At 41.6% G+C, this 26,110-nt stretch overlaps 1 protein-coding gene across 1 annotated transcript in view; it reads left to right on the top strand.

The window, feature by feature from the left end:
• ehbp1 (EH domain binding protein 1) overlaps nt 1-26,110 on the top strand; it is a 187,637-nt gene that overhangs the window by 60,747 nt on the left and 100,780 nt on the right. Inside the window, 2 exon segments of the mRNA XM_080481503.1 lie at nt 842-1,091; nt 2,792-3,020. Coding sequence (XP_080337629.1) covers nt 842-1,091; nt 2,792-3,020 — 479 coding nt within the window.

The following is a 26,110-nucleotide window of genomic DNA, read 5'->3' as shown; positions in this document are numbered from 1 at the left end:
CTTTGATGTAATCTTTGATCTGTTGATATTCAGACTCATATTTTCCACTTTTAAAATCATTGAACAGTCAATTCAGGAACCCAATTGTTGCATTGACTACACATAAATCTAGATAATATTATCACCAATTCAGCATTTGTTAAAAAACAAACAATGCCATTTAAATACCAAAACAACAAAAGCATGAAAACTATTGTAGTCGGCAGTTATTGAACGTCCATTAAACATGCTGACACGTGGTAGAGCAATTGTTTTAAGAATTAACATGTTTAAAAGTGTATTACAAAGAATTCAGTTTAGAAAATAAAGTTAGAAAAGAGTCCATGTGTACCTCAAGAGTCTGGGTCTGGATTTAAACAGACTAGTCAAGAATTCAGATTACAAATCCCAGGTTTGGTGATTTGAGTCTGTGTCTAGATAACGAATCCAAACATTTCAAAGAAACTGGTTCTATTTTAAAGAGTCCTGGTTAGGTGTAAAAGAGTTAGTCTGTGGCTGAAAGAATTCAGGTCTGGTTTTAAGAATTCAACTGTAGTTTAAAGAGAAGTAAGTCTTTTTTCAGGAATGAAGTTCTGGTTTAAAGCATCTGAATGTATAAGTCAGCGATGTTCTGAAGAGACCTGGTCAGGTCTAAAAGAAAAATCCAGACTAAATAAAAACTGTTTCACATCAACAAGTTGACCTTTGTCAGACCTTTATGAGTCGCTTTCAGTTTTAATTGTTGATGATCCTCTCTTTTTAAGTTACATTTAAGAATTTAGAGACGCGACAATCCCACCCCTCCTGGGCTGCTTCGGTACCAGCAAAGCCTGACCATTACCGTGTCTCCTCTATCGAACAGAGCCCCCCCCTCAGCCGGCCCCACGGCAGCGCGTCGATGACGACTCCTTCTACGAAGACTCCGTGAATCCCTTCAACGAGCCGGAAGAACCGGGGGCGTCCCCGGGGAACCCTTTCGAGGAGCCCGACCAGGACCTGGACTCCCAGCCGGAGCCCCCCAAGCCCCGACAGAGGAAGGGGGTCCGGCCTGTGGACATGAGCAAATACCTGTACGCCGACACCGCGCCTAACGAGGAGGAGGAGCTCGATGAGTAAGATTTAGTTCATTGACTCTTCAAAATAAAATCTGTCATTAGTGGTCAGTCTCCAGACTGCCCAGGCTGAGGTCTCCTTATAGAGGGGGCACTTGTTGCTTTGGAGCCCGCCTCCCCACCCCCCACCCCGCCCCCCTTATTGCCCCGCAGACACAGGGCAAAGTGACGAAGCAGCTCTTTCAACAGAAACAAGGGCCCTGTTGTTTTACTGCATTCTTTAACCTTGTCTCCTTCCCTGCTCCTCCATTCTTACTCCCCCTCCCACCCTTCCATCAACTTGTTGCCCCGAACTTTCCCTCTTCATTAACTTCCTCCCTCAACTCTTTGTATTTTTATTTTCTTCCTCCTGCTGTCTTTCCTCTTAATAGCTTCACTGTAGCTCTTTTTTCCGTGACAATATAACTTTAGTTTACGCCCCTCCATTATTAGATGTCCTCCTTCATGTCTTTTAAAATCTTTTTCATCAAGATTTTATTCTAAGTGAAGCAGGACTGTGGAAAAAGTGTGCATTTCTTTAAAAGAAACATCATGCAGTAAGATTCCCACCAGATTTCAAAAACATGTATAAACATGATAAAGAAGCGGCACAGAAACGTAATCGCAGATTGTATTTTCTATTTTTCACATATATATATATATATCAGTAAAAACTTCGGATAAATCCAATTGAGCTCAGGGAACCTTAAAGTGTGGATGAGGGGGGATTCACTAGAGATCCTGTGCAGCACTCGTCCCAGGGAAGTGTTTAGTCACTGGTGTGTGTGTGAAGAGTTGCCGTGGCCGAGTTGTAAATGTGACCCTGTCCTTCGGTTGGGGCTGTTGAGTGAAGCTGTCACACAGATATCCGTATGTTTAGGTCCAAAGAGAGACAGGTTATTGACTGCTGCGTCTCTTTCCCTCAGTCTCTTACATCAGGAGCAGCTCACTGCAGAATAGAAAGTTCAAGAGGGCAGCGCCGTGTTTTGACTGGAGTCCTTTCACATGTCTTTTAGCCAATGCTGGTTTGCAAACGCTGCTCTATGAGCCGTCGTTTTCCCCCCTTCTCTCTGTCCCTTCCACTGAGAGCAGCTCCAACATTCTCTTTGAGACGACTCCCTCAGTTTTCTCTCTCCCCCCTCCACCCTCTCCATCCAGTTCTTGTTTGTTTAGGATTGCATGTTACATGTTGAGTGAATGTCTCAATGCCGTGCCCCCGCTGTGTGTGTGCGTGTGCGTCAGTGTGTGTTGGTCTTGGTGCTCTGGCCTCGTCTGTCAGTGTTCCTCCTCGATCAGCGAGGATATGAGGTCGCACAGAGCTGACCTCGGTGCACCTGCGTCTTCCACAAACTGCTGCTCATTGTTGCTCCACCAAACTTTCCTTTGCTCCTGTTTAATTAATTACTGGGTACCTGAAGCCAAAGGAGACCTTAAATCCACTTGATAATCTTGATAATTCCTGTTGATATTTGTTTTTAAATGCTTCGTACATTTGCCAAACTGTGATTTACAATCTTGCTATTGTCTGATACTCACTCATTATATACCCGCTTATCACTTTTTCAGACAAATCACCACATTTGGTGACTTCTGCATTTCTTTCTGTGGCTTGGACAATAACTGATGACATGTTTGCAATCAAGAACCCAGGATTAAATATAGTTCAAGAAGAAATATGAGTCTGTGACAGAGTCGTGCTGCTCTCCTTCGTTCATGCACAGATCCAATCCGTTCTACGAGCCAAAGACATTGAGCCCCGGCGGCAGCCCTGCTCCGGATGTGGGCAGCAGCCAGAAGAGGAGGGCGCCCCCACCCCCGAGTAGCAGCCCCGGCCCCAGCACAACACCCTCCAAACCCCACCCGGGCCCGGACAGGGAGCGAGCACCACCCCTCGGGCCCGGCCCGGTGGCAGCAGTGATCGGGAGAGAGCTGGCCTCATCGTCCCCGAAGGTAAACAGAGCTTCACCTGAGTTGAGGAGAGACAGATTCCCTTTAAATGTCCCGATGGAAGAGTATAGGAGGCTTTATTGTATCTGGAGCTTTTAAACAGCACGAAAATGTCAAATGTTTGAACACCGTTCAGATGTAGATCAGAGCAGCCACCTGTGCTGAGATGGATAAAAAGAAGAAGCAAAGGTAGAAAATGTTAGAAAAAGAATTGGATTTGAGTATCAGTGCCTAAATCAAAGTGACTTTTAAGAGCTCCTTCAGCTCTTTGGAAAATAATTTCAGCCGCATCTGTTAGTAAATCCACCAAAACACTGATGCATTGAACGGTTTCTCATTTTAAAGTTCGATCTGTTTGAGTTTCTGTGATTTCCCAGCACATATTGAAACCCTGAAACCCTCAGATCTAGGCCTCAGTCTACTCACCTCTCTTCTTCCGGGCTCATCCCGGGCTGCATGTGTTATTATAAGTGAGTGAACTGAAGCGTCTCGCATGCACGTGTGTTTGCGGCAGTGTGTCCGCATCCACTCGCCATTACATTAGCTTTCTTTCCGCCTGCACAGTCCCATCTTCTGTCCCATTCTTTATGCTCATGAGACTTCCCTGGCTCCTCATTTGAATATAGGTATTTGTTTATTGGGGTGTTTTGGTATGTTTATTTATTTATTTAAATTAGTCAAATCATGGCTGGGTCTAATTAAATGGCTGATGGTCACACACACTCACAGCAGGAGTCAGACCACTGGTGGGGAATGATTGGCTGGGGGCGAGGGGACGGGCGGGGGTTAAATTTGTGTGCGCGCATGAGTGTGTGTTGGGTGGATCTGTGGAGGGGCTCAATGAGCCTGCGTGGGGCTTAAACACAGGGGGCTTAACTACAGCAGAGCGATCACACGGGGGTGTTGACCCCCTGTGCCTACACACACATGCAAACACAGTACAGTTACTTACACACACACACACACACACACACACACACACACACACACACTACATGCAGCTGGCGAGCTGACTGTTTTAGTGTAGCTGGGCGGTGATGCTGGCCGTCCATGTAATTATGGCACAGTGCCTTTATCGCCCAGCTGCAGTTGCCTGTGACCGTGGGTGAGGGGGCCTAAACCACTTTAATTACCCAGAGCCAGTGGCCTGTGGTGGGCCACACTTCGCCGGGAGATGCCCCTGCCTTTGGAGCTCGGGGTGGGGAGAGAGGGAGGGAGGGACGTTGAGAACGAATTGTGAGTGAAGATTGAAGAGAAGAGGGATGCAATGAAGGAGGATATGTGGGAGATAGTGAAGGGTAGAGGACAGTGAGGATAGTAGTGGGGGGTGGTGGTGGTCGGGGAATAGTAGAGAGAGAGAGATGGGACGTTCACAGTAAACAAGAATATAGGCCTACAGGGTTTGTTGACATATACAGCTGGTGTGAATAGGTTTCTTTCTTATTCACACCGAGTGCTGTGACACACACACACACACACACACACACACACACACACACACACACACACACACACACACACACACACACACACACACACACACACACACACACACACACACACACACACACACACACACACACACACACACACACACACACACAGTGCCCCGGCCTACACACGGACTGCGAGATGACCTTTGAATGTATGAAGTCAGAGAGGATTAAGAGGAGACATTCCCACTATGAGAGGCCAAGTCGAAACCAACACATCCCCACACTGTGAACGTGGACTGAGTGTAAATGCGTGCTCGAGCCGGCATGCATGCACGCATCCTTTTCTCATAGTTTTCTAGTCCGCCCCAGGCTCAGTTCAGTGAATATGCACTGAGGCTGCTGCAACCTTCCTCCACCGCACGCAGCTAACCTCTACCAGGCGCGTTCAAGGTGCGGCTTTTCCATTTATATTTATTTTCACCGGCTATTCATAGGACCAAACTGGTGTGTAGGTCCAAGATAAACACGCGGGACAACTTTTTAATCTCAAAATGTGAATGGAAATTGATATATTGAAAGCCCACCTATTCAGTGATACATTTACAACCTGCCCTGGAGGGTTTGAAATGTCTCACAGGCCTCCTTTTGTTAAATGAAATCTAACCCAAAGAGATTTGCATGTCTTGTGTCTCATTTACACATTTGAATGCAGCCATGGAACAAGCTTCAAATGCTCCGTTTGGTTTGTTATACTCAATATATTGTGAAGCTTTAAACCTTTACTAGAATACTTGAGAGTGGGAACATTTGAACCACAGGTACTTTTTGAAGGGTATTTCAAGGGTCCACTTTTAAGACTATTAAAAGTCAAAAATAGTGTAAAATATACATTGTTATAAGGTGTTATTATATGATAATAAGATAAAGCTGAGGAAAGACATCAACAAATTTGCACTCATTTCATGATTTATATCTTGAAAATGTGTCTGAATAAATGAATATTTCTCGCCTGATTTCCTGTTCTTGACACGTCATTCACTATTCAGCACTATTGTTATACAACCTGATATGTTTATTTACAACAGAATTTCAAAATGTCGACAATGATTCGATATTATGCACAATTTGATGCCAAAATTTGATCACCATTAACTATTATGAGAAGGTTTGTTTTCTGAGGCAAAAGGGACAAAATACATCAGTGTTGATGTAAATATATGAGAGGATTAAAGCAGAAGTGTCATTATTCATCACGATTTAGGCCCCATTTACTCAACGTTTCAAGTGAAAATGCATAGTTTTTTACTATTACGTTTCAGAAAAGTTTTGCATTTCCATAGCAACGTTTTTAAAAAATGATACCCGTTTGCATGGAAATGGCAAAAGTGTTTGCTGTTTGTTTTTTAAAGAAACTACACATTTGACATTCGCCCGGACAGACAACGAAGCTGGATTACTATTATGGTGACTCTCAACTATAAAACTACCAAGTTACCAGATGTCGTCACGACTGTGATAAACGATTATAGGTCATTTTTTGTACCGGAATTGAAGAAATGTTAAGAATTACATAAGATGAATGCACACTGATTACGCAAGGATGAATGAATGAAAATCCTTTTGACTTTAAGATCGTTATTTATACACCAAAAAAATAGACTTGTGTCAAATTTCAGCTAAACTCTCTTGTCATTAGTACGCTTGGTTTCACTCGAGCAGATTGAGCTTTAAACTTGGATGAAGTTTTCATCCTCCCTAACATTGCATTTAAGCCTCCCACTTCAATGGCAGCTTGTGGAAAATCAGGACATCTACAGGACATATGGTGGGCGCACACTTACTATGTACACAGATATTATACATATAAATTGGATTTACATAAAGCTTTAACAAGAGCTCAGCGATGCTGGATTCATGCCAGGGAAACACACGTTCAGCACCAGCAATTCATGGCAATTCTCAAATATACAAATGCATGGAAGGACCCGGGGGACCAGTGTTAAGCAAATTTAGCACGCAGGGTCAGTGCATAGGAAAGTAAATATAAAGCCGGCAGCATCTATAGAGGGTTGAGAGGCCTCTGTTTTGTTTTCTATAATGGGAAGAAGAGTACAACAACACAAGGACATGCAAAGAAACACACTAACTTCCAGAACAAGCTGTCTGACGATCACACATCTGGACCTTAAAGTACAATTATAAATATTTCTGCTTTAAACAATGAAAAATAATGCAAAATAACAAAAGAAATTGTAAGACCTGCAGCAGATTGAAGCCTGCATACCTGCTCTGCAGGCCTTCACCAGACACCAGGCCCTACCAGCAGGGAGAATTCTATATTGATCATCACCTCCTCTTGTTAAAAACTGTAAACGTGACGTGACCAATAGAGAGAAAAATGTTCTCACAGATCAAGAACTTTCCTGTTGACCTCTTCAGGCCACAAGATCAGATTGAAGTTGGTGAACATGACATCAAACAGTACGATTTCATGACCGCTCTTGATATGTAGACCATGACCACCATGATCTCCGTGTGGCCGGGTGAACTTCAACAAGTCCAAAGAAATTCCAAACACCCTGGACACGAAGCTCATCCCTTAATATGTCCATAAGCAGAAGTACACTCTCATTACAGATTGTTGATCAGTGTGCTGAGCCAAATTCACTTTCAGCCCCTTACAGAGGTAGTTCCCATAGGAGCACACTGAAAATACAACATTTTGAAAACGGCTCTCACGCTGGGACTTTTTGAAAACACTCTTGACTCTGTCGCTGTGGAAACAGTGGAAAACGCAACTTTTCTGAAACACTGCTACTGCATAATGCTGTCATCCACCAGTATTTACGGTACTCATAAATGTCACTGTCATCACATAAAGCAATTTAAGTTTGGGCCTTTATTTATTAGTAACCTAGATTTCTCTCTTAAGTTTTTTTTTTTATGTTTCCTCACATCTCCCATCTCTATACATCCTGTTAGTCATCCTGTCTGGGAGATATAGATCTTTTCCGATATGACAATTTTGAAGTTCAGCTTCTGTGAAGAAGCTGGAGGGATGAAAATGTTGGGTGTGGGATTAATTTAAATGAACAGAGGAGCTTCTTGTAGGGCGGACTGTGAGCTTTGGTCTGGTCTGATTCAGTCCATCTCTTTTCCTCCCCCCCTCCCAGTAATTCAGTGATCCCGCTCCTCCTTGTGCTTCATCTCCATCTCTATTCCACAGTCACAACTGCTCTACACTTACATGCTCTGATCTTTGGATTTTTATCCAGGTTTCCGCTTCATGAATTATTTGCCTTATTTTCATATAAAGAAAAGTTGGCAGCTTGCAGATATCTGCAAGAGAAAGTTTGAACCAAGAACTTGTATATTGTCTTAATGTTTAGTGAAAAAGAGCCATTTTGAAAAGAGCTGCCTGAATGTGGATATTCTGACTATACAATACATCCCTGCGCTGTTAACAGCCTTATAAAATCCACAAAATGGGCAAAAAATACTTTGTTAGGTGTCATTTTGTATTATGATTGTTGTACAATTATATTTCTTGAGAAGGTAATATGGTTGCTTTTTTTGTACTTGTGTATGTAAAGTAACTTCGGTGTCATTTTTAACTGACTCTCAATTAGGCTCGTCTTAATAGTGCTCACAGTAAAAATGCTCTATAATCTGGATGTTAGCTGACGTTACATCAGTTAGTGGGAGGAAGATTCTCATCCTGGACTCGTTTCAAGAAGTCCAGTCTTGGCCTTTCTGTGTGAAGTTTGCTCTGTGCACGCATTTGTTTTTGTCCGGTTCACGCAGTCCAGGTTAATTGTGTTTGTCTATGTTCCGTGTTTCCCCGGTGATGACCTGGCCACCGGCCTTCAGCCTTTACCTTGCACTGGAACAAACGCCACTGAACTGGACGAAGTGGAAAATAAGATGAATGAATGAGAAGAAGCAACAACATAGTGAATGTTTCCAACTTGAGTTCAGGATTAATGAGGCAAAGCTCCTTCAGTAAACCGGAGTTTAGTGAATTAATAACAGATAATGCAGAACTGAGAGAAGCTGTTTCTCGTTGCAATAAAAGTAATTAGCCATATTAGCGTCCAGAAGCAGTTTACTAATACTATAATGGTAACTGCTTATAGTAAAAGAGAAATAAAGATATATTGCTAACCAGAGTCTGGTTTCTTCCACTTTTCTTTCTGTCGTTCTTGTTTTTGGCACACACTCGTTCGTTCCAGTGAACCAACACCAGAGGTGTGTTTTCTTCTCCCCTTCATTTGAAGGGCTTCTGTGATTACTACTGTTAATCAAAGGGTTGAAATTAAATCGAGTTGCGCAGGTTGTGAGAGCTCCTGTGCCGGGGGGAGGTAGAGGCCAGAGCTCTCCTTCTTCTCCCAGACTTTGTTTTCACAGCCCCTCCGTCAGTTCAGACTACCTCCAAATTGAAATTAGAATAAATTAACATTATTTAATTGAGTTCGCAGAAGGCTGCGATATTTCTTAATTAGCTTTCACCGAGGTTGGCGGCAGGAGAGGACCGCATCCGTGCTGCGAAGTGTTCCTGAGGTTACAGTGACGACTGAGGCATGTTTCTGGAGGACAGAGGGGAGCCCAGGAGACAAGGACAGTCATCTCTTGTCTTCTGATCTCTGCCCGTTCCAGGGTCTCTCGTCTCGTTATCGTTACATCCACTCCAAAGTTATTTCATCTTCCCTGATAAGTTTGACATACCTTCGCACAAAGAGTCTCAGATGTAGGACGTAAAGAAAGTGAGGTGTGGGGAGATATACAGGAAGCTTTTCCACTAAAAGGAAGTCGGATTATTACTATTTACAAGCCATGTTGTTGGTCTTATTGAAGCCGTTCTGGTTTGCACACAGCTGTAGATACAACTGCTGAAATAACAAGTACAGAGGTGTTAATTAAAGCTGAACCAAAATTAAACATTGTCATTTATTAAAAAAAATATATATATAATAATATTTAGGATTTTCTATTTATGTGTGATCATCCCCTGTAAATGGATAGATTATATGCACTAAAAAGAAGCAGTTTTCTCATTGAAATCCAGTTATTTACGACAGTCCAGCCAAATTAATTTAAATATGTTAGAAGCAGAAGATTCAAAATGAGAATATAATCAAACAATTCATACACAGTCTAATCGATTGTGTCAATTACAGGAAAGATAAGCCTTGTTTCATAAATTAATTATCTGTATCGATTATGTGTTTTCAGCTATTTTATTGATATTATATCTATTCAAATAAAAAAAGAAAAAGAAACGTACGCCAAAAAGAGCTCACACGGTTTGAGAATCAATAGAATTTTAACTGGAAGTTCACTGGTGCAAATCGCACTGTGGGTCCCTGTTCAAAGCCATTAACCCCCAATGTCTGGTTTTAAGTTTGAAAATTTAAAACCAGGCCTGATCGTGTAAAGGCCTGCTGAGCTGTTAAAAACTCACCAAGTCCATTCATCATCCATTACTTTCCTTTTAAGTTCAGCAGAGGTTAGGAAATGTTGGAAAATGCTTGATTAAGGTTAATCGTTCAGAGTAAAATCAAATGTTTTGGTGATCTCTACAGCTCATCTATACTGTTGGGTCTGAGGAAAGGATCAGAGGAGGGAGTTGGGTCTTAAATTTCAGAACTTGGCATCAGTATTTATGGAGAAATGGGCATAGCGGTCCATTTCTGAGACCAAAGCATTGAAGCCTCAGTGGCTCCCTTGGCCACATTGGCCTTTCCATAAGCTGTGTAATTTTAGGAGAATAATCCTTGTGAGGAGTAAGGCTAAATCATTACCTCTCAATGTCTGGCTTTTCCCAGCGAGAACCCCTCCCCAGCTCTGGTTCACAGTCTCTGAGTGGTCTGTCATTGGATATTGTGGGATAGAGGAGACCCGGTTTCTTGTCTCATGCAGTTCAGGCCCAATCAGAGGGCTTCCTGTTGTTGTTTCCAGCTGCAGGGCATCGCTGTCATCAGCTTATTGGAAATGTGGAAGACGTTACCGAGCGCCCAACCATCTCACCTAGGGTAGTCCTCTCTCGGAAGAAGGGACGTTGGGATCAAGTCGTGTGTGCAGGGGTCCACTTCAGCTGGGATATGTGGTGACTTCTCATTCAATCTTTTGATTCACCAACCGTAGTTTCAACTTTTCTCTAAAGACATTTTGAACATTTTGAAGTCCACTAAAATATCAAAAAAAATTATAATTTCAATTTCATACATTTATATTTAATGTAACTTGATGTTGCCATACTGAAGCAGCTGACTGAAACAAATCTCAAAGACAAACCTGTGGTGTGTTTGCTGGTTCAACTCACAGTCATTCATGTCATCCGACCTAACCTGGCCTGTTTGGTCTTGCAATACAAGTTCACAACACACGATGGTGCATTGGGTGCTGAAAGAAGCACCCAATAGACCAGTAAACACCACAATGGCTAATGCTTCTGGCTACGATTCAGTCTATGCATTTCAAATATACTGTATGTTATTTAACCACCTAACCTGGAAGATTCCAGCTACGAACCAAGAAGAACTGTCATAGAATCAAGAGTCAGTCTAGGTCTAGAAGCCAGGCTGATAAAGTGACTCAACACTGCCATCCAATGTACAAAAGATGCATTACTTAGCTTTCTCAAAGTGGCCCTTTAAAGTCGGAATGAGTAAACACAATTATATGCCATTGATGCCTCATAATATACACCTGAAAACAAAATCTGCTGAAATAATTCTCTATTTAGATCAATTCTAGGTTTCTGTTAAAAAAAAAGGAGGATTGTTTTTCCCAGCATACCTTCTTCCTTTGAAATTTTTTAGACGAAACTGATGTTCATTTTGTGTAATCTCACATTTTCAATAATATATTGTAATTATTTGAAAGACAAACAAAATGAAGTTCTGTTCTATTCTATTCTATTCTATTCTATTCTATTCTATTCTATTCTATTCTATATTAAACCCTCACATGCACAGCGAGAACATGCACTCTACCGATAAGGCCCAGCATGGAGAGAAAACTTGCGCGTATAGTACCATTGTGTATTCTGTGACTGTCATCAGGTTGTGATCTCATCGCTCGACCAATGAAAGCTGACAAACCTGAACCTGACCTGACACACGCTGTCGTCTCAACAGACAGTCGGCGTTGGCATGAATAATCATTCTCGGTGTAAAAATAAAAATATCATCGTACTCAGCCGCTGTTACATTTTCAATTTTATACACGGTTGCTGTGAAAAGACAGCAGCGCTGCGTGTGTTGTGTGTAGTAACACGCTTTCTTGTGTGTGTTGTGAGGGGATATATTTTGATCCAGTTACTGTAATGCGGCTATCATTTTTCCACCTCTTCCTCTGTTGGGTGCATGTCGAGTTCACAAGTTAAGCACTGCGAAGAGCTCACTCTCCTCAATACCCGCGCCGACTGGTGTAAAAGGGCCTTCCGCAAAGCACCGCTTGTAATCTGCCTTTGGTAAGTCCTCCTTAGTTTTATCTGCCAAGGATTACCTCACAAGCTGCAAGCAGGAGAGAACGAGGGAGACGCAGAGCAAGCGAGAGAGAAATGAAAAGCAAGTCAAACAGAAAACCATGAAGATGGAGCAAAATGAAAACAAATCGCTGTGTAATCTCTAAAAGAAAGAGACCTGCTTTAGAGTTGAAGGGAAGTTTCCCTCGCCACTCATTTAGAGAGGGAATTGACTAATCCCTCCATGATTGATGTCTGCTATGAGAGGCTCTATAGCAGGCTAATAGGGCTTATGAGGATGACCAGAAAGTCCTTTGTGTGTGCGTGCCTGTGTGTGCGTCTACGTGAATGAACCAAACCCTTTTTTGTCTTGTGTGTCCTTCTATCCAGTGGCCGTAGAGGCCGAGGGTTTGAATGACATGGCGGCCGAAGAAGGGGTAACTTTATCTTAATCTGGTCTTAATCTGCCCCAGTCCTCCAGGTGTGTGTGGGCTTAAGCCCAGAAGGATCCAGGGTTTTGGGGTGAGGTTTAAGGGGGCTTTGGGTGAGGCGACAGAAGCCCGTGCACTTGAAAATCTCCTTGGACTTCCAGAGGGTCTCAGACCCCCCGCACATTCTTGAAAAACTGCACTCCCTTAGTCATGCCAAACCTTCCTCCCGTCATCTCTAAGTGGCCCTTACTACATTTTAATTGAATTAAACCAACCGTTCTCAGTAATTTAAAAGAGACCTCGGAAGGATCTTATGAATTACGCAGTGATTTGTGTTTCAAATTGTGTGCACGTGTTGGGAGTGTGAGTGCGCGCACACACACATGCACTCCTGTGCCTGCGTTTGAAGGGAGGAGAGCGAGTGCCGAAGTGATAAGGCTCTAATTGCCTCTTTATAAAGCCCCCCCAGCAGCCCCCACTCAGCCTTCCTTTGGACTGTTAAGGTATGCAGGTGTGCACTTTAATGTGCTGCAGGAAATACTAAGTGGGGTTTTTCACCCTCACTCGAAGGTCTCTGAGCGGCATCATTCTTTTAGCTTTTTTTCTGCACCACATTTGACCAGCAAGTCCTGTCGTAGTTATGGGAGCGCTCAGAACGAGCATTTCTGAAACCACAGCAAAGTTTGGTTTCTTAGATACCTGCTGCCTTTTTCCATAAAATGTCACATTATTTTTTAACTCAATACAAATTACGTGACCAATCACAGTCTTCACGGTCTTATAATCAGTTCTCTGTTGTGCAAGTACTACTACACATTCACCCTAAGACGAAAAGTTTGCTCACGTTTAACTAAACCTTATGAACTAAAGCCAAAGAGCTCACATCTTTTACTATCGAATAGCTTTTCCACATTGTTGGAGCAATATATGCAGTCCTTATAAGAAAGCTGAATGAGTTTGAACTGCACATTATGTGACATAAATACAATTGAAGCGCACTGAATTCTCAACAATAACACAGTTAATGTTCCGATGTTCTGAAGCAGCACATCCAGATCAGTAATGACCCAGTTGTGATTTGTTGTGGGGCGTTGGAAAGGCTTCACCTGACCTTGGATTATAGGAGCAAGCTGAAGTACATGCACATAGCCACAGGGAGAACATGAAAACTCCCCCACTAGCAAAAGCTAGTGTATTCAACTGTACCAATGTGCCACGGTTGCCAGGTCCAATGTTTCCCTGCAAAATTGAAGAACTGTCCACACTGGGCTTGGACACACTGGAACTCAGTAAACTGTCGACATTAGTGATGATGTTGCTTCTGATAACGATACCAAAGCTTTTGATTTGTGTTGTTGTGATTTTTTGGCTGATTTTTTTGTGTGACTCTTGACTCAGACCTGGCAACCCTAGACTGTCTTTATGCTCACAATATGGTACGAGAAACATCCCCAACATCTCACTGAGTACATTTTAACAACCGCTTCAACACTTGTAGTGCTGAGTTGTGATTTCTAAATCTGATAAATATGTTCCCATGAAGCCCTGCTTTTATTTTGTTTTAATGTCTCATGCTACAAAGTTTGTTTCCTGTCTCAGAATATGCATTTGTTATTTCCACATTGACGTGAAGTAACAGCGGCTTCATCCTCCTCCCCTCTTCCTCGCCGCCTCTGTAGCATTTTCCCCTCCTCTCCAGCCACACCCTTTCCTCCTTTAGCATGTGTGTGTTGATGCGTGTGTATTCTGATCAGGAGTCAAAGGGGTGACTTTGTAATTATGTTCATTTTAATTGGCTGTGCTATCACCCCTCTCATCACTCTGGAGCCCACGCTGTGCTGGACAATGGCAGTCTGTGGTGCGGGGGTTGAGCTACTGCTGCATTAAAGACCCCCCCCACCACACACACACGTACGCACACACACGGCCTCTTTACCTGCAGAACGTAATTCCTAAAGTGGCCTCCTTAATGAGTTTTCCCTGCCCCGGCTCAGATTAATTGATAAATGTATGCGTTATCAGCAGTGCTGATCTCTGAATCCATTGCACCTCTAATTTGTTTGTTGAAGATGGCAGTTAAAGGAGATTAATACGGTATAGATTTATAAGAGCAACCCTTCCTCTTCCTTTCGTCCTCCTTCTCTTCCATCTGCCAAAGCTTATTCATTTATCTGAGGAAGAGGAGGAGGAGGAGGAGGAGGTGGAGGAAGAGTCAAGTTGTGGGTGGACTTTAGATTCTTTCTAAAATACAAAAAGAAAGAGGTACACAACAATTTTTATTCTATATCATTATTTTGCTCTAAAGATGCACAAAATTAAGATCTGTCCAGATCAAAGGGAGATTGAGCCTCACAGTGGTGTAGTGTTTAGCACCCTCGCTTCACAGCATGAAGGTCCTCGGTTTGAGTCCTCGGGATGGGTTTGTTTTCTTTTCTGGTGGATTATGGGTTTTCTCCACCTCACCATTCTGAACTGGATAAAGTGGTTTCCAAGATGACTGGAAGGTTGCTGTCACTTTTATCTTTCAGGAGGAAGTTTAAGGAAGTGTGAATTGTTTTCCTTCTGTAAAGTCTCTCTGCTACTCTTCATTATATTTGGCATTTTCAAGTGAAAACGGCAAATTTACATAGCATTTTAGGAGTTTACATAGGAAAACATGCATGGGAAATTGTGCATGCCAACAGCCGTGGTAAATGCTTCTTCTGCACATGCTCAGTAAAATGGACTGTAAGAACATTTGCCTCCAGAGTGTCATGACTCCCCGTCCATATTCTCCTGACACTGTGTAGTTTTATAGTTGACAGTCACCAAAATAACAATCCGACTTCATCGTCTGTGTCTTGTGTACTCGCCATTGCGCAACGTGTGTTTTAGTTACAAAAACAAACAACAACATCTAATAAAATAGAACAGAATAGAAGAGAAAATTAATCTACTAGTTACCCGACATGAAAACGACATTGTTTTCAGTGTTCCTGCCGTTTCCATGTAAACACAAACTTTCCCGAAATGTAAATGCTAAATCGTTTTCACTTGAAACGTTGTCGCGTAAATGGGGCCTAGGTCTGTAATCAGCGTCAGAGAGCTTGTGCTGTCTATATTCTTAGTTTGCGTGCAAATACTTTTCAAATGGTGGATTTTGTGGCCAGTGTTACTCGAGGATGTTAAGTCTTCTCATGTCAACAAAGCTCCAATTGAACCTTGAATCTGTGCAGATTGTTGAAGGCGAGCAGCTAAAACGGGCTTTTGAAGTCTCACTCTGAGCCGGTGAAGATGTAATTTAGTCGGAAGCAGCAGAGACGCGATGTTGGGAATGGTGGATGGGGAGGAGAAGGAATTGGCCCAGGAGGAGTTTGCAGAATCTCCTATTAGATCTGTGCAACCCACGGGAGGGAACAGATGGAGGAGGACTCCAAAAAGGGAGCCGGGGACGTTTTTACCCTGGGTGATGTTGTCTTGTTTTGTCCCTTGCTGCATCCCAGCTTCCTTCACCATCAATCCCCACCACATGCCATCCTCACGGCACACACAGATACACACAATCAATCTCCAGCCTACCCTCCCTGCGAGTCTTTCTCCCCCAGCCAAAGCTAATTTGCAGAGGCGTGAGTGTGGGTAATGCTACTGCCGTTTCCATGACAAGCTAAAGCCAGCGCTTACACCGCATTATGCCCCTGTGTTACACGTTAGGCAAGCAAGCGGGCGGGTGGGCACACTGCAAGCTGGCACAGGCACTCCTTTGTCTGCCGTCTCCTCCAAACTGTTATTCCATGATGTTTTCTTTTTTTCTCCTCATTCAATGGTTTTTATTTCAATTTCAAAGCCCTGTCTGTCCTTTCCTGTTCTGCCTTTTTTTTTTTTTTTCCTGCTTTGCATGGTTATGCCTTTGGAGCAAAATAGGCCTTGGAAGCAAAATGGTTCTGGAAAAGGAAACCGCTTTTTCCCCGATTTTTGCATTTTACATCTCGGTAGCCAACTGCCGAAAGGCCCTCAGTCTTGGCCTGCGAGTAGACTGCGAGATGGGAAGCGTATCTGCTTCGAAGTGAATCAGTTGCAACCCCCCCCCCCCCCCCCCTCCCCGTCACCATCGTGATGAATGTATTTACATATTTTTTTGACTTTGTGATATTGCACAAAGCAGTGCTATGAAGATTGGTTTAGGAAATGTGGAACAGACAGGCCAATATTGTCTGGCGAGATGCTTTACCGCCACTTAAAAGCCGCAGGTTCATGAATGCAGCCTCTCTGGAAGCTCTCAGGTTATCGAGATGAGGGATTAAATGATTACTGTTGTAATGATCAAAACAAAACCTGAGAAACAGCTTCTTTTTTTCTTTTCTTGTTTTTGTTTTTTTCAATAAAATGTGGAAAAGAACTTGAAATATGAGTTTCTTTCCATTTTAAATGATAAATATACAAGTTGAGTTGTAAGTCCTCATGGCTGCTAAAGCTGTATTAAGTTTTGTCAGTGAAATTATGTTTGAAACATCAATCTCACAGCATTGATTCATCAAGAGAGGAAGTCAGATAGACAGAAACTTAAACAGCACTACCAGTGTTTGCACTTTGAGCTGACAGGCTGCTTTTTTTTGCAAAACATGTAAATCATACATGTGATGACGTTTGTTCTGACTTTTTCTCTTATAAGTTAGATCTCAATACTTCAAGGTCAATGAAGTAATTCATATAAAAGCTACAGTTCAGCTTCTTGCATGTAATAATGATGTAATAATACAAGACTAATTGACACTAATTCAATTCAACAGGATTTGTTGAAACAATAAACAAAAATGAACTGAACCGGGTTTTTGATATTTTAATTTTGTCCCATTAGATTCTCAAATATCGTGTAAGCAAGTCATGCAAACGCTCCTGTGGAGCAAGTATTTGCCTAATGAAATCAGATTATTACACCTTTTATAATCCAGTGCCAGCCTGGGAGGCCTGGGGATCTGTCCATAGCTTTTGTATGATGCTGAGAATGAGTATGTCTGCCAGCCTTTAGCAAATCAGAGATTGCTGATGAGGTACGATGACGGTGGCAATATTGGCTCAACTAAGTAGAAACAAAACATTTTCGGTGTACTTTTTTTGATAACCTTCAATAATCTGTCTTTATTAAATCCTGTTTGAAACTGTTACATACACACTTTGATGCTTCTAAACCTGATTCAGACGAAACAGCAGTTGAAGAAATCGGAGCATCTGACTGGTCACCGACAGGAAGTCGTCTTACCAGCCAAACACTGAGGTCTTCATTTTATTTGCCTCATTTTATTAGACTCAGTAATTGGTTCAGGAGGTGTTATTAGACATGTATGTGAGGCTGATTTTGGCTCAAGAAGCTCTTTAAGGGTTAAAATTGAAAATGGATTTTTTTTTGTCCTATTCCAACATTTATGATTATCAAAGTCCATGTAAACGGCACATGGGATTGCTTTCCGGTGTTGGAGCATGATGTGTTGTTTTGGTGTTTTCATCAGACTCTGAATAAGAAGAATTTTTTTTGGTGTGTGCGTGTGTAGCTTCAAAAAGAACTTTAAAAGTTTGATTCAACAAGCCTGCAAATCAGTAGTAGAGAGATCATGTGCACAACACACAAACAGCCAAATGCAAAGAATTATAGGATCGATCCACTGACTGAATCGGATTATATTATTAGTGCTCGTAAACCTTCATGCAAACGGAAAAATCGGATCTCTTATTGGACTGAATTAACTCAGATGAACTAAAATCGTGTCACACAGATAAAATACTGCATTATTTAAGATGATCAATGTTTTTATATCAGCCGTTTTAACACAACTTTGACCACCAGTGAATGATAAGAGAAATGTTTGATATGATACCAATAATTATATGGTACATTAAGTACAATAAAAGCTGTAATATTTCATAATAACTGATAATATAAGCAGGAAATGAATCTCGGCTTCCTTTACGGTACATTTTGTAGTCATCGTGAAGTTTTATACATCTGGAGTTATAATAAAGGGTTTAAAACATCATAAGTCTCCACCTGCTGATGCATAGAAATGAAGCCCGACTTCACTAAACAGTCACACTTACATGCACTCACACTTTCTCTCACGACTCTCTTTGGAAGGAGCCCCCCCCCCCCGCCGTGATTACAGCAGTAATGCGATATTTCCTTTGTATGTTAATGTGTATTATTTTTCACGCTACATTCGCTCCCCTCTCCCATTCCGGGCTCCTCCCGCTCCTCCCCCTTGTTTCTGCATTGTTCCATCCACTCCACATCTCCATTTACATAATTGAACTTTTGATTGGACTTTGCGCCCTCCCCTCCGCTCTCATGTAGGCAGCGTTTGAAATCCGAAGCATAATTTCATGGCTAAGATGACACGAGGCGAAGACACCGAATAGAAACAGAATTGCTTGTTTTGATTGAAAGTGCAATTAAATAATGCGGCGTGCTGCTTTTTCAGTAGCGGGTTGGGCAGGCCACTTAAGTGTACTAACTCTATCTCCTTAAATGTGAACAGGTATTAGTATTTTCAAGTGTGTGTGTGTGTGTGTGTGTGTGTGTGTGTGTGTGTGTGTGTGTGTGTGTGTGTGTGTGTGTGTGTGTGTGTGTGTGTGTGTGTGTGTGTGTGTGTGTGTGTGTGTCACAGCACTCGGTGTGAATAAGAAAGAGAAACCTATTCACACCAGCTGTATATGTCAACAAACCCTGTAGGCCTATATTCTTGTTTACTGTGAACGTCCCATCTCTGTGTGTGTGTGTGCAAGAGAAGTGTGACACAGACACACTTGGTGCTTGTCAGTACTTTAGATTTAGAGGGTGAAAGCATGTACAGTATGTGTGACTATGTACTGTTGATACATTTTTGAAGAGTGTGTGTGTGTGTGTGTGTGTGTGTGCGCGCGTGTGTGTGTACTTTTTTCTTTTCTCTTTTCGCCGTAGGCTCCTTGAGCGGATTACAAGTTTTAAAGAGTATGAGATTCAACACCTCCTCAAATCTGACACTCTCTGACACTCCTTTGAAGCCTCCAAAGTGAGATTGGGCAGACATGGAGGCTCTTTTCCCTCCACAGAGTCGTGGGTTTATGTCATTGGGTTGAGGCCAGTTAAGTTTCCATTGAAGCGTTGCGCCCCAGAGTGAGAGACAAAGCTGCCACTTAAAGCGTTTGACTCGTGTCTTTTTTTTTTTTTTTTTGAGGACACCAAAAGGGCAGTTTTCTACTGCCCCTCCCGTTCTGCACTCCTTTAACTGTGTGCGGTGATGTGCTGCTGTGTTTACATATGTCCATATTCATTTGGATAACTAGTAGGGGACTTTATTTGAACTTTTTAGTCCCAAAATAGTTTACAAATCATGTTTTTCTATAAGAAATTTTCTTTTTGAATCAGATTGACCACAAAATTGAGGGAAAAATATTTTAACACTGCCAAATTTGCAATTATCCACATTTAACATTTAATATAAAGTACTTTATTTTTTAGACTATCTGTCCAAAAATATATGAAGATGACAAACAAACATAGGTATGTCACATTTATTTCTCAATATAACTGCTGTGTTGATAATCCTAGTTCAGCAGCTGCTGTTCCAGAACCTTCTGTGAATTTATTCCACTGCTTTTAGCCCAGGATGACACTTCTTTGTTTTCTTCACTCTGCTTTTCTCCAATCCTGCACAAGTTTCTCACACACTCTGAACTCTTCCCGATGCTGTCTTTCTGTTTCCTGATGCACATTTCATCATTTTTGGTCAACTTTTCCTTGCTCTGTCAGTTAGATAGAGTAGTAATGTTTTTTTTTTTGTGGTACTGTAGCATCATTCTGTTGTCATACAGTGACATCTAGTGGTCCAAGTTGATATGTGTTGGTATAATTTATTAATTATATGTCACTTTTCAATATAAGTTGCACGACCAGACAAACAATGAACAAAGAATACAGTGTTACTTTTTGAACTACACTCGTCTAAAACCAGATTTATATTCCTGAATGTACGGTATTTATATGGATTATGTACTTTGGCAGACCTCAAGGTCAAAAAATCTGAAATAGTATCTGTACATAAGCAGAAAAAAGAAAATGTGCACAATGCTTTCTGTGGTGTTTACATTTACGTACAGAAAATACATTAAAAAAAATGTATCTATTGTGAGCCATATATTAACTGCATAGGTTTCTGAATCATTTCATTTTGATAATTCAATAAATCCATCCATCCAGCTCATCTACTAAATACTCTTGTATTTCAAATTTTTTAAATGTCGAGTTTCAAACTTTTTTTGTATTAGCAAACTTCTCAATATGCCTTTGTGTACTGATAGTAAAATGCAAAAATGTGGATCCTTGCAGTATTTTAAACACACTTCAGTACAGTAAAAGTCCACATACACTCCAGATTTACACTGTAAAGGCCATATTTTCCCGGCTCACTGCAGAATTGTTGTTTTCCTCCCGCCTCAGCGTCGACTTGTGACAGTTTTCTAATTTTCTGTGTCATTGTTCAGCCCCTGATTCCAGATCTCACATCGTATTACACCCTCCCAAAAATCACATTTCTGACACCAAAAATCCTCCTCGTGACACCAGCTTCAGCAGGAGCGAGTTGGATGCTTCCATTCCCAGGTTCCCTCCTATCTTGTCATTCAGGCATTGTAGTCAGCTTAAACCCCCCCCCTTCTTTCTCTCTAACATCCGTTTCCCTTCTTCCATTTTTTTTTTCTTTCTTTGCCCCGTCAGATGTATGTTGTTGACACTGAGGCATCAGGAATAATGGAATCTCTTGTCAGTGGCTTGTATTTTTCTGCCCAGGCTGTTATGGCTGTGTATAATAGTAGCAGAGGAGGAGGAAGAGGGGAGGTTATGTGCCACTGATAGTAATGAAGGTTGCCTTTTCATTTTTTAATATGGAATGTTTGTGGGCCGAGGCAATGTTCGCCGCTAATCCTACCCCCGAGCTGAGCTAGCTACACGGCTGTGTCAGTGTTACACACACACACACACACACACACACACACACACACACACACACACACACACACACACACACACACACACACACACACACCCTGTGACATTCACACAGACTGATAAAAGACAAACACACGGACGTGCACACCTTCCTTTAGGCGAGACAGCCAACTGTTTGATAAGTCAGGCTGCATTTCTGCCGCTCATGAAAATTTCACTCCTCCCTCGCCGTGTTTGTGTCTTAAGGAAATGCAGCCAGGACTGTAAAAGATGAGACGCTGTTTGTTCAATATTTGATGGATACGAAGGCTTGAGTGGCAACATGCATTTCTAAACCTTTATCTGGAGGAAGAGTAATGTAACACGGTCTGCAATGCCGATTCGGGGGAATTACGTGTGTTTTGGGTCGTGGGGGTCGTTGGACAAACAGAGAGTCGCTGCTATAAAAAGACTTAAAGGAAAAAAAAATGGTGCTTGCATCGTATCTGCTTCTTAAGCCTTGTAATTGAAGTTAGTATTTTGTTAGCTCACACCTGTGTATGAGGTTAATGTGTGGGCATCCATGGCTTTTTACTATTATAGCCACCTAAAACTATTTACACACTGTTGGTAAAAAAGTAACTTCTTAATTATAAGAGCAGTCAAACAACTAAATACTGTTCGACTTATAGTCTGGGAATATTGTCAGTCTGCAGGAAAGTAATGCAAGTCGAACTGGGTGTTTTTTAGCGTTTGTGCGCCTGAATCTGATTGCTCAGTGTTACTACAAGTCCTGAAGGAAATCCTTACATTCCAAGTGAAAGACATCTTTTAAAGTTAGACAAAGGTTAGGACAGTTATAGTTAAGGTCAAATCCACAGGAATTGAATTTAAGTTGATGCAATGTCCACTAAAGGCACGAAAACAGCGCATGCACATACGTTAATACATTTTATACAGACTTAAATCTGTATGCAAACTGTTACTATGGAGGCCTGTCATCCTTGTGGAGAGAAATAGTAAGTCCATTTGAGGAATATTCTTAAATTCTTTTGGTCAAAATTTATTATAATTCGACAAAAGTTAGTTTGTTGTAGTGAGAACTGGATTCTGTAGGAAATGAATGTAAGTCGATTGTGTTTATTACTATTGCCTTAAACCTGTTTGTAGATTGTTGATTTAGAGATTAGTCAAGATTCATCCTGTGTCTATGAGGAACATCCTTACATTTCTTGGTGAAGAAAGGTTTTGAGCTTTAGGTTAGATAAAATTCTGCAGGACTTTAATGTAAGTCAATGTATGTATCTTAATTACTTTTAAAAGGACATAGATCTGTTTGCACACTGCTACTACGGAGACTTGTCCTCTATGTGGGGACTAATATCAAGCCTTCTTGAGGAATTTTCTTACAATACAAAATACAAAAAGGTTAGGGAAGTCATGGTTGTAACTCAATTTAGAATAAATCTGCAAGAAAGGAATGCGAGTCAACGTAATGTCTTCGAAATGCACGAAAACTGTTTGCGTGCATAAATTATCGTCGTGGTGGACCTAAATGTGTTTTTGCACACCGTTACTTCGAGGACTTGTGGGGAGAAATGTGCAGTCTCCCTCTGACGGAAATCCTCCTGTTCCTCGGTGAAGACATGTCTGAAGGTTAAATGAAGGTTAGGTAGGTCGTAGTTATGGATGAGTTGAAAGTAACTGTGAGAAATGAATGTAAGGCAATGTGATGTCCTCAAAAGGCTTGAAAAGTAAGCTGGTAGTGTGTGTGTGTGTGTGTGTGTGTGTGTGTGTGTGTGTGTGTGTGTGTGTGTGTGTGTGTGTGTGTGTGTGTGTGTGTGTGTGTGTGTGTGTGTGTGTGTGTGTGTGTGTGTGTTTTCCGCCGGCTAGGGCACAGGGTCTTCGGCACTGGAGTGTGCTGTGTGTCTAATTGCTTTAATAGCACCTGGTCTCTAATCCCAGGTAATTAGAGCGCTCAAATTAGACAGCTACTTTCAACCGTCACTTGAAAAGAAGCAGAAGGGGGAAGGCCTGGAGGAAGACCACTCCACACCGAAACTCCACAAACACACACATACGCACACATTTCGCTGACACACCTGAATTGTCGCGACAGAAATGAGCTGAGTTGGAAAACAGACGTTCTGTTGCATTATAGTGAATAAATAATCAAATCAAAAAGCAGCTTCTATTTTTTACTTTCACAGTGACTTCGTTCTGTATCCACATACAGTAAACTGCTACTGTGACACAACTGACTTCCCCACTTTTTCTTTTCTTTTTTGCCTTGTCTTCTGTTTTTTTTTTTTTTTTTGTTTTGTTTTTTCTGCTTAATCTTTTTCTTCTCACATTTGTTGGAGGAGCACAGAGGCATTGTCGAGGCCTCCTAAAACGTGTCTGAAGAAGCTGTGGGGAAAGGTTAAGGCCCTCTTTCAAAGATGAGCCGGAAATGTCAAGTGTCTGCCCCTCAGGCTCCCGCTACCGTCTCCCTGTACTCAGACTGCCGTGGGGGCCTGCGTGACACACACACACACGCACACACACACACACACACACACACACACACACACACACACACACACACACACACACACACACTGGTTACAAAGGTTAGGAGTTGCTATAAGAGATTGCCCCCGGTCTCTTTCATGTGTTTTGGCCCTTGTGGCATCTCGGTGCGCTCCAGGCTCGCGGTCACAGGTTAAAATGCAAACAAAAGCTGAGCCGGACACGTCCAGGTGCTTTCAGGCTGCAAGCTAACTGGGAACAACGTTGGTCCTGTAACAACACTTCATCGATGACGTCCCAAACATTGGAGGTTTGGCATGTTAAAACGGCAAAGATTGACGTCACAAGACACGATACTGCACAGCTTCTGCGTGATGTGCAGGTGGGAGAATCCTGGATATTAGGCCCCGTTTAGACAGCAACTTTGTCAAGTGAAAACATAAAGGTTTGGTAGCGTTTTGTGTTTTCATTTACACGATAACGGTGCTCAGAACCACCGAAAACGCATCTTTTTGGAAGCAGGGGAAAATGCAACTTTTCTGAAAACAAAGTGTTTCTGCACATGCTCAGTAGAGGGACCATAAGATTAATGTTTCCTCCAGAGTGTCATGACTCCCAGTCCATATTCTCCTGGGACTTGGTAGTTTTATGTTGACAGTCACCGTAATAACAATCTAACTCGATAATCTGTCCACCAGAATGTCCGTGTTCTCATGTTGTTCATGTTTATAGCATATTATCCTCTGTGTGCATGTGTGTGTGGTTTCATTACAAAAAAAAACAGCACCAACTAGTGGCCCCAAATGTAAACTACATCTTTTTCAGCGTTTCTGCCGTGTAAACGTTTTCACTTGAATGGTTGTGGGCTTTAGTTTGGAGGGCTTTAGTTTGGAGTATAGTTTGAATCTTTTGAAGTCTTCATGATTGTTGACTTTCCTGACACATTCATAGCTTTGAAAACAAGAAGCCACATTTCTTAGTTATGGTATGGTATGGTATGGTATGGTATGGTATGGTATGGTATGGTATGGTATGGTATGTATCTCTATTTTGAACATTAAAACTGTATTAAATTATTGATTAAAAGACAATGATACAATGTGATAGTACCAATCATAACATGAGCATAGAGAAGAAAGAAAAACAGTAATTAAATACAATATTAATGTTATTAATAATCAGCACAACAATCATAACAACAATAATATTAACATTAATAATCAATAATTAAATTTTCATCAATCATAATAGTGTATCCTTAGCTGTTCGAAAAGGAATCGGGAGAAGCAACTTGCTTATCTGGCCCTACCCCTATTCTATACTAATTATCTGTTTTAATTAATAAAATGATCCTTCGCTGAAACTACACTACCTCTTTACCACCGTATCAGGCCCCTTAATATCACCCTTACTGTGTTTTACATTAATCTTCTTTATATCTTTTGGTAATATCATCTTTGTGAGGACTCGAGTAAATCTGATGCAGCAACAACTGTCTCATAGATTTTAATGGTAACTGGTAAATATAGAGTTACGGTACTTAAGTTGAAGTATATCAGTTAAGATTTTTAATTAAACTTTTTCAAGGTTCAACAAGGTTTGATGGGGTTCGTGAGCAATCTCTTTGAGCTTCTATAGTCATGTGACACAATAAGGTGGCGTACTGAGAAATATAGGTGTGTTTTAAATCAGTAGTTTACAATCTGCTGTCCTGGACCCCCTCGGGCGTGGGGCTTTAGAAATCACAAGGCTGCCCGAGGCTTCGCCTGCTCTGAGGTTTCAAAATTAGCTTTGCATGTCTCAAACAAATGCCTCCTAGAAGGTGGTGTGTGGGGATGTGCCCATTGCTTCTATTTTAAGAACTCCTGTGTTTGTGCACTGATGAGAGTCGGCGTGTCCAGCAGCGTTGGTCTTCACTGTAATGATTCAATTAAATCAGGGATAATGAAGGTCCACAGTCAATCTAGGCAATCTGAAGAGGCTCCAAGGAAAAGATGTGAGAAACTAAACCAGCCAAGTTCATCGTCGCAACTTTTCTTTCATGTGTAGACTGGAAAATACTTAAATTATCCTCTGGTTGTTTAGTGTTTAATATAATTAAGATATATTGTTCTTTAATGGACCCATTACAAATCTTACTTTGCTTTACAAAAGGGCAAGTAGATTCATTTCTCATTGATTTTTACATCATTTATGCTACCTGGTGCGTTCCACCTGTACGCATCTGTTTTATCTAAAGAAATTAGTTATTTTAGTTATCGACAATCTTTTTTAGTAATCTAAATTGCTAAAAATGCAACATTTCACAGGCTATT

This window comes from Lipophrys pholis (genome assembly GCF_963383615.2).
Source record: "Lipophrys pholis genome assembly, chromosome: 15".
In the NCBI taxonomy this organism is placed as follows: Eukaryota; Metazoa; Chordata; class Actinopteri; order Blenniiformes; family Blenniidae; genus Lipophrys; species Lipophrys pholis.
This window is presented reverse-complemented; position numbering and strand designations above follow the sequence as displayed.